This window comes from Oncorhynchus kisutch, linkage group LG7, assembly GCF_002021735.2.
Source record: "Oncorhynchus kisutch isolate 150728-3 linkage group LG7, Okis_V2, whole genome shotgun sequence".
NCBI lineage: Eukaryota > Metazoa > Chordata > Actinopteri > Salmoniformes > Salmonidae > Oncorhynchus > Oncorhynchus kisutch.
Window position 1 is genome coordinate 7,970,289 of NC_034180.2, and position 9,939 is coordinate 7,980,227.

A 9,939-nucleotide genomic window follows, 5' to 3' on the forward strand; every position below is an offset into this window, starting at 1 on the left:
CAACGGTGCAGTTTAAAAAAGTACCAAGAAGAAAGAAAAGGAAGAGTGCATCTGTCCTCTGGATGCTTTAGTGATGGTAGTGTTACTGTACAAAACATTTTAAAATGATTTCACCCTACTGAACATGACTTGCTGGTATACTATGTAATAATGTGTCGTCCATTCATCCTACTGTTTCCCAGCTCCCTCCGTTACCATCAGTAACATCTCTGCTTCTCCTCCAACGCCCAAAGCCCTTCAGCCGGGAGGCTACAACCCCCAGTTGGTCCAGAGTCGGATCTCTGAAGTGCTGAAGAAGTACTACAGTGGTCTGTGGCTGTCCAAGCTGCCCTGTGTGTACCGGAACATGCACAACCAGGACCTACCTGGCGAAGAGGTCATAGACCTGGAGAACTGGACACATGTCTGCTCAGTAAGTATCTAGTGGAAAATCATATTATCTTTGTTTCCATCAGCAACAAAAGGAATTGTTTTGAAATGATAGAAATTTTCCAGTTTATTTTTCACCCACAGATTTTCGGAAACATTCGATAGTCGCGCCTTTTTCCTGTAGTGTTTTGAGATGTTTCATGCACTTTGATGCATTGAGTGAAACTTTGTGTTTCAGGTTGAGAAGCCCGTTAGTACCAATCGAGCAGATAGGCTGGTCTACCCCCCTCAGCCCAACCCCCCCAGCCTTGCTGTCGGACCAGTCAAACCCGCAACGGCCCCTTATACTGTCAAACCAGCGACAACCCTCCTAGCTAAACCCATCACTACCGCTCTAGGCAAACCAGTCACCACCAACCCAATGAAACTGGCCCCTCTATTCTACTCACTGCAGAGCCCCTCCTTGAACCAGAGTCAGACCTCACCCATTCCACCGGCCCCCTCGTGGAAGTACTCCCCGACCCATACCCCCACCTCTCCAACTACCCCCTCTACCTTGTGGAAGCCCTCTCCTTCCCACCTTCTCCCTACACCCACCTGTAATTTGTGGAAACCCTCCCCTACTTCCACCTCGCCCTCATGGAAGCCCACAACTACCACTTTCTCCCCTACTCCCCTCCCCAACTCCTCCCTTCCTCACCTCCCCCACATGGATGGGCTCCCCTACCCCCACCACCCCTATCCCCCCTCTCCCCTACAGCGGTGAGCATCCCTGCGGAGGCGTGCCTCAGACTGAAGGAGCTGCTGTCTAAATACAGCCACGGCCTGTGGGCCCACGCCCTACAAGGAGACCTTCAAGGCCCCCCTTCCCAGAGGACATCCTGGCCAACCTGTCTCTCTTACAGGACATCTGCACTGTGGAGTACCCCATGCCTGACAACAAAAATAAGGCCATCCTTTACGGCCCCGTCACGGAGTACAAGGCCACGGTAGGGCTGCCTGTTCTCCTCCAGAAATATTATTGTATTTATTCATTGTTTAATTCAGGTGATCATATATTGGAGTCATTTCTGATCCTAAGTCGGGAATCGACTCTTGAAATTGATTCTCTCTCAATCCTGAGCCGACTCCAATAGAAGAAACTGGTAGAAAACACATTGGCACAACTGTAGTAAGGTATGTTGTTTGGACATGCAGATGAGCAGCACCCCGTCCTCCCCGTCGGGTTATAAGCTCAACAGCACCCACATGATTCCTCCACTGCTGCTCCCCAAGGAGGAGTTCCCCTCAGTGCTGGTTGTGGAGGCAAGCAGCATCGACCTGGTCATCCTCAGGTAGCTTATTTCTTTGGTCATTTGATTATTTCTTTTGATAAATTGCTCGTCTTCGACGTTGCAATTTCGAGGGCATTTCATGAACTTTTCAGGTAATTTTTGCCACCTAAAGCCTCTAATTTCCTGTTTAGAAGATTCCCTCCCCTGCAATATTTCCTGCGGTTTCCGGAAATCCTTCAACCAGGATTTCAGAAAAACCTGAGAACTTTTGGGAAATGTTGGGGATTTTACTTTTCATACTCATTGCTACATTGGCGAGGGCTACTCTCAGGCCCTGGAGGCAATGGAGGAATCCATGACAACGGTCTACAGCCAGCTCAGTGCTCAGAGGCTCCTCCCCTTCCCCTCGGCTGGCCAACTTGCGGCCTTCAAAGTGAAGAGGGGTGAGGAGGTCGCCAGGGCCCAGGTCTGTGAGGTCATGACTGACAAAAGTCAAGGTAAGGAAGGTCTGGAGGGGCAAGCTCAATGGAGAATCTCCATTGAAAGTTCTGTTTAGTTCAGGACTAGGCTTAATCGGTATCCAAGAAATCTCCCCTATAGGTTTGTGAAGCGCTGCAGGGAACTGTGAGTCAAAACACGATTAGGTGGTGAAAAGTTTAACAAACATTGGCCTATTAAAATGAGGTGAAAAGAGAATCAAAATCAAATCAAATGTATTTATATAGCCCTTCGTATATCAGCTGATATCTCAAAGTGCTGTACAGAAACCCAGCCTAAAACCCCAAACAGCAAGCAATGCAGGTGTAGAAGAAGTGTGTGATAATGGGTTAAAAGGTCTTTCTAAGGTCTTTGAAAGCCAAGTTATCAAACAGATTACCGACCATTTCGAATCCCACCGTACCTTCTCCGCTATGCAATCTGGTTTCAGAGCTGGTCATGGGTACACCTCAGCCCCGCTCAAGGTCCTAAGCGATATCATAACTGCCATCGATAAGAGACTACTGTGCATCCGTATTCATCGACCTGGCTAAGGCTTTCAACTCTGTCAATCACAACATTCTTATTGTCAGACAACAGCCTTGGTTTCTCAAATTATTGCCTCGCCTGAATCACAAACTACTTCTCTGATAGAGTTCAGTGTGTCAAATCGGAGAGCCTGTTGTCCGGACCTCTGGCAGTCTCTATGGGGGTGCCACAGGGTTAAATTCTCGGGCCGACTCTCTTCTCTGTATACATCAATGATGTGATTCTTTGATTCACCTCTACGCAGACGACACCATTCTGTATACCTCTGGCCCTTCTTCGGACACTATGTTAACTAACCTCCAGACAAGCTTCAATGCCATACAACACTCCTTCCGTGGCCTCCAACCGCTCTTAAATGCAAGTAAAACTAAATGCATGCTCTTCAACCGATCGCTGCCCGCACCCGCCTGCCCATCCAGCATCACTACTCTGGAAGGTTCTGACTTAGAATATGTGGACAACTACAAATACCTAGGTGTCTGGTTAGACTGTAAACTCTCCTTCCAGGCTCACTTTAAACATCTCCAATCCAAAATTAAATCTAGAATTGGCTTCCTATTTTGCAAAAAAGCATCCTTCACTCATGCTGCCAAACATACCCTCGTAAAACTGACCATCCTACCGATCCTCGACTTCGGCGATGTCATTTACACAATAGCCTCCAACACTCTACTCAACAAATTGGATGCAGTCTATCACAGTGCCATCTGTTTTGTCACCAAAGCCCCATATACTACACACCACTGCGACCTGTACGCTCTCGTTGGCTGCCCTCGCTTCATACTCGTCGCCAAACCCACTGGCTCCAGGTCATCTACAAGTCTCTGCTAGGTAAAGCCCCACCTTATCTCAGCTCACTGGTCACCATAGCAGCACCCACCTGTAGCACGCGCTCCAACAGGTATATCTCACTGGTCACCCCCAAAGCCAATTCTTCCTTTGGCCGTCTCTCCTTCCAGTTCTCTGCTGCCAATGACTGGAACGAACTGCAAAAATCACTAAAACTGGAGACTCATATCTTTCTCACTAGCTTTGAGCACCAGCTGTCAGAGCAGCTCACAGATTGCTGCACCTGTACATAGCCCATCTGTAAATAGCCCATCCAACTACCTCATCCCCATACTGTATTTATTTATTTATCTTGCTCCTTTGCACCCCAGTATCTCTACTTGCACATACATCTTCTGCACATTCTAGCATTCCAGTGTTTAATTGCTATATTGTAATTTTTTCGCCACCATGGCCTATTTATTGCCTTACCTCTCTTATCCTACCTCATATGCACATGCTGTATATCCACTTTTTCTACTGTATTATTGATTGTATGTTTTGTTTATTCCATGTGTAACTCTGTGTTGTTGTATGTGCTGAACTGCTTTGCTTTATCTTGGCCGGGTCGCAGTTGCAAATGAGAACTTGTTCTCAACTAGCCAACCTGGTTAAATAAAGGTGAAATACAAAAATAAGGATATAAGGATACTTTTCTGCAAACTTTTTAGTTGGATTTTACAGTCTAGTGTGAAAAATAATAATCATGGGAAGCAGGAAATAATGAGGACGTTTTTATTGGCCCTCCCTTTGCTAGACTTAGTTTTAAAGGTGTCCATTCCACATCACCTACAAGGCCCTGTTTATAACCAGTCTTGTCTTGTTGCCCCTCAGGTGTTTTACCTGGACCACTAGCCAGGTGTACTACTAGAAGACTGTGCCTTGTAGGTTTTCAGTCCACAGAGAGTTCAAAGGCCCTGTTTATAACCAGAATGTCTTGTTGCTCTACAGGTGTACTAGGTGGAACATGGCTTCTCTGAGGTCCTCAGTAGAACCACACTATTGGAGCTGCAGAAAGACTTCCTCAAGCTGCCCTTCCAGGCGGCTACCTGTCTACTAGCTGGTAACCAAGTTCAACTCCCATTTCCCCCATTTCTTCTGAGCGTTGCAACTACAATGTGTCTCCTGAAAAGGATTCGTTGGAAAGACGAGTTGGGATTTGTGTGATGGAGAATACAAGCAGGTAGCTAAATGCAATGTTTATTTACACGTGACACGTCACCACAGTTAGTGGTATTCCACATTCTCCTGTGTTTAATCTGCTGTCTTTATCCTTCAGGGATCCTCTCATATCTAAGTACCTCTGGGATGTAATATGGGGCAAGAGGTTGATTTTAATCGCTTTCGTTCTTTTTCCATCTCTCTTTCCCGCTCTCTTTTCTCTCTCCAGCTCTCTCTCCCTCACGCTTCTGTCACCATCTCTTTCTCCATTTCTCTCTCGCTCCCTCACGCTTCTGTCGCCATCTCTTTCTCCATTTCTCTCTCGCTCCCTCACGCTTCTGTCGCCATCTCTTTTTCCATCTCTCTCTCTTTCTGTCTCGCTCTGTCTCTGACTTGCTGGGAGCAGCATAGGGTCAGCCTCAGGGGGAAGCACATTATGTGGTTAATGGCCTTGCTCTATGGCACACCGGCAGTAGGTGTGACAAAGATGACACCCAGGCCATATGCCACCCAGGTTATACTCTATTTTTGAAAGAGTACATTAACCAAGACCATACGAACATTTATGACAGCTGGACGTACTATGGTCAGAAGGATACAGGAAGAAAGATGGAAGCAAGATAACTGATGACTAACACGTGAAACATAAGCATGCAATGCATACATTATTTTTAGGACGTGAAAAGGGTTCTACCATCGTTATAACCTAACCAAAAGCAGATATGGGCGTTAGTGGGTGTGAACTAGCTCTGAGATGAGAAGAAAATAATAAAAGGTCAAGGGAAGCTATTTTCATATAGAGGGAGGGGACTCTATATGTTATGCAAGGACAGAATCCTATAAAGACAGGACTCTGTAATATGAGAATTTAGTCTCTTTCCATGGAGGGGCTCGGCCCTGTTGTGTTAGTGATGGGGTCCTTCCATAAAGGGGCTCGGCCCTGTTATGTTTGTGATAGGGTCCTTCCATAAAGGGGCTCGGCCCTGTTATGTTTGTAATAGGGCCCTTCCATGGAAGGGCTCAGTTTTGCTACTTTGTATTAAAGTGTATATTGAATTCACAAGTTCTTGTAAGAGTGTTATATTTCTGAGACGATTCTCCACGACACCGCCTGGTCAAATTGAGCAATCAGTTAGTCAGGGAGGTGACCAAGAACCCGATGGTAACTTTGACAGAGCTCCACAGTTCCTCTGTGGAGATGGTTGTCCTTCTGGAAGGACTCCCATCTCTGCAGCACTCCACCAATCAGGCCTTTATGGTAGTGGCCAGATGGAAGCCATTCTTCAGTATTTCTAAAAAGCTGTTTTTGATTTGTCATTATGGGATATTGTATGTAGATTGATGGGGGACGACGACAATTTAATCCATTTTAGAATAAGGCTGTCACATAACACAATGTGGAAAAAGTCAAGGGGTCTGAATACTTTCTGAATGCACTGTGTCAACTGTTTTTGTACTACAGGTGTGGTAACAGCTAGCTGAACAGCTGGTTCAGAATGTAATTTGGGAAGAAATTGCAGTAGGCACACTTTAAACAAAACTATTGAATTTGCTTGCTTCAAGAGCAGCAATATGATGCTTGAAAAAGTGAAGCATAGACGGATGAGAGTTGATTAGACATTTAGAAGCAGGTGTGATCCACAGCTGGCGCAATGAAAGAATTGGGCCACAGAGTTGTCCTCATTAGCATAGCTTTCATCAGCTTTCAGAAGACACGAACTGAAAGTAGGCACACTGGATGTCCAAAAAGACAAGATGAAAGGCTCTAACTTGGACTGATTTTAACCCTCTCTTCCCCTTTAGTTAAAAGCACTTTGAACAAGGAAAAATAAACATATTTTCGATTGATTTTCCTTCTGCACTGTTAGATCTTCAAGGTTTCTAACCCTCTCCCTCCTTTCCTCTATGCGCTGTAGATCTTCAAGCTGAACTTTAAAATGAAATGCTATTGATTCTCCTATGTCATGTCGATTTCCAAGCATTTTTAACCCTTTCCTTTTCTATAGAGCTTGAAGCTGGACGAGGCCAAGCTGGTGCACATCTACCTGTTTACCTCTCAGGGCTCCCAAGATGTCACCAACAGTGTTAACCACCAGATGGTGACCTCTGACCTATGGAAGCACCCCGCCTTCCCCGGACCCCAGAAGGACGGCCTCCCTACCCCCAGTTTCCTCGACACCATGGTCGCCAACATGGTGGATCAGTTTACCCACGACAGCCCAGCCTGCAGCCCTATCCTTGTCTCCACCAAGACCCCCAGCCCTCTGGAGGGTGCCGGGGACACATCAAGAGTGCTCACCCCCACTTTGGTCACCTGCGCTTGGGGAGAGAAGCAGCTGGCGCTGACCCCTCTCATGGAGCTTCCCCAGGCGGGCCAGAACATGGACGTCTACGTGTCTGTGGCCTGTCACCCGGGACACTTTGTGCTGCAGCCGTGGCAGGTATCCAGTTCAAGAGAGCTGTCAATGTCTGTGTCCCAAATGGCACCCTAATTCCCTACATGGTGCACTACATTTGCACAAAAGTAGCGCACTATGTAAGGGAAAAGGGTGCCATTTGGGACTCTGCAGAGAAATGGTTAATGGCGTAGCTTAGTCTTAGACATTGATTTTGTTTAGTCTTGGCGATGACGTGTATTTGGATATATGTTTTGTATATTTTAGTCCGTATTGTTGAACTCCCGTAACAGCGATTTCTCTGTCCCCCCCCAAAAATTATTGCTTTCAGTGTGAACTAAGACGACTAAAACCACATATAAAGTATGTAGAAAAGATAACCGTGCTTTATCATTTTTTTTATATAATCTTTGAGGACCGACAATCATCAAAATAAAAGCTAGACAGTCAGGGAGAATTGAAAGTTAAAAAAACAATGACTATAGCAGTATATATTTTATTATGTCCTTCTATTATTATCCTTGTCTCATCGCACACCAGCAACTCCAGTGGCGGGCCGGGGACAGTGCGCGCTAACCAAGGTTGCCAGGTGCACGGTGTTTCCTCCGACACATTGGTGCGGCTGGCTTCCGGGTTGGATGCGCGCTGTTTTAAGAAGCAGTGCGGCTTGGTTGGGTTGTGTTTTGGAGGACGCATGGCTTTCGACCTTCGTCTCTCCCGAGCCCGTACGGGAGTTGTAGCGATGAGACAAGATAGTAACAATTGGATACCATGAAATTGGGGAGAAAAAGGGTAAAAAAAAAGAAAAGCCCACTTTTTTTATTTAAAAGGTATCTCACCAACAGATGCATATCTGTATTCCCAGTCATGTGAAATCCATAGATTAAGGCCTAATGAATTAATTTCATTGACCGATTTTCCTCATACGAATTGTAACTCTTGCATGTTGCGTTTTTATATTTGTGTTCAGTACATTTTGAAATGTGTCAAATAAAACTCAGGACCCGTACAAGCTGATGGGAGAGATGGTCCTTTACAACAACCAGAGTGGGGAGACGCCGGGGCCCGGAGATGAACAGAAAGGCCAGGCCAAGGTGGACCATAAGTGAGTGGACAGATTAGGGCCTGGAGGCCTCCACAGTTTTTTGTTATTTTATACAAATGAAAAATGCCAGTCACACACTTGTCAAATCAAATCAAATCCAATTTTATTTGTCACATACACATGGTTAGCAGATGTTAATGCGAGTGTAGCGAAATGCTTGTGCTTCTAGTTCCGACAATGCAGTAATAACGAACAAGTAATCTAACTAACAATTCCAAAAAACTACTGTCTTATACACAGTGTAAGGGCATAAAGAATATGTACATAAGGATATATGAATGAGTGATGGTACAGAGGAGCATAGGCAAGATACAGTAGATGGTATCGAGTACAGTATATACATATGAGATGAGTATGTAAACAAAGTGGCATAGTTAAAGTGGCTAGTGATACATGTATTACATAAGGATGCAGTAGATGATATAGAGTACAGTATCTACGTATGCATATGAGATGAATAATGTAGGGTAAGTAACATTATATAAGGTAGCATTGTTTAAAGTGGCTAGTGATATATTTACATCATTTCCCATCAATTCCCATTATTAAAGTGGCTGGAGTAGAGTCAGTGTCGTTGACAGTGTGTTGGCAGTGTTGGCAGTAGCCACTCAATGTTAGTGGTGGCTGTTTAACAGTCTGATGGCCTTGAGATAGAAGCTGTTTTTCAGTCTCTCGGTCCCAGCTTTGATGCACCTGTACTGACCTCGCCTTCTGGATGACAGCGGGGTGAACAGGCAGTGGCTCGGGTGGTTGATGTCCTTGATGATCTTTATGGCCTTCCTGTAGCATCGGGTAGGTGTCCTGGTAGGTGTCCTGGAGGGCAGGTAGTTTGCCCCCGGTGATGCGTTGTGCAGACCTCACTACCCTCTGGAGAGCCTTACGGTTGAGGGCGGTGCAGTTGCCATACCAGGCGGTGATACAGCCCGCCAGGATGCTCTCGATTGTGCATCTGTAGAAGTTTGTGAGTGCTTTTGGTGACAAGCCGAATTTCTTCAGCCTCCAGAGGTTGAAGAGGCGCTGCTGCGCCTTCCTCACGATGCTGTCTGTTTGAGTGGACCAATTCAGTTTGACTGTGATGTGTATGCCGAGGAACTTAAAACTTGCTACCCTCTCCACTACTGTTCCATCGATGTGGATGGGGGGGTGTTCCCTCTGCTGTTTCCTGAAGTCCACAATCATCTCCTTAGTTTTGTTGACGTTGAGTGTGAGGTTATTTTCCTGACACCACACTCCGAGGGCCCTCACCTCCTCCCTGTAGGCCGTCTCGTCGTTGTTGGTAATCAAGCCTACCACTGTTGTGTCGTCCGCAAACTTGATGATTGAGTTGGAGGCGTGCGTGGCCACGCAGTCGTGGGTGAACAGGGAGTACAGGAGAGGGCTCAGAACGCACCCTTGGGGGCCCCAGTGTTGAGGATCAGCGGGGAGGAGATGTTGTTGCCTACCCTCACCACCTGGGGGCGGCCCGTCAGGAAGTCCAGTACCCAGTTGCACAGGGCGGGGTCGAGACCCAGGGTCTCGAGCTTGATGACGAGCTTGGAGGGTACTATGGTGTTGAATGCCGAGCTGTAGTCGATGAACAGCATTCTCACATAGGTATTCCTCTTGTCCAGATGGGTTAGGGCAGTGTGCAGTGTGGTTGAGATTGCATCGTCTGTGGACCTATTTGGGCGGTAAGCAAATTGGAGTGGGTCTAGGGTGTCAGGTAGGGTGGAGGTGATATGGTCCTTGACTAGTCTCTCAAAGCACTTCATGATGACGGATGTGAGTGCTACGGGGCGGT

General features: G+C 46.5%; 1 protein-coding gene across 1 annotated transcript; it reads left to right on the forward strand.

Moving 5' to 3' along the window:
* Positions 1–6,583: 6,583 nt before the first annotated feature.
* On the forward strand, positions 6,584–8,163 carry LOC116374648 (tudor domain-containing protein 7B-like). The gene is made up of 2 exons (XM_031828226.1): positions 6,584–7,099; positions 8,056–8,163. The coding sequence occupies exons 1-2, from the start codon at positions 6,755–6,757 to the stop codon at positions 8,161–8,163; spliced, it is 453 nt and encodes a 150-aa protein (XP_031684086.1). The 5' UTR covers positions 6,584–6,754.
* The last annotated feature ends 1,776 nt before the right edge of the window (positions 8,164–9,939 follow it).

Coding starts and splice junctions, on each gene's coding strand:
- LOC116374648 (XM_031828226.1), top strand. CDS start 6,755: ATGGTGACCTCTGACCTATGGAAGCACCCCGCCTTCCCCGGACCCCAG. Junction 7,100..8,055: donor TTGTGCTGCAGCCGTGGCAG/GTATCCAGTTCA, acceptor AATAAAACTCAG/GACCCGTACAAGCTGATGGG.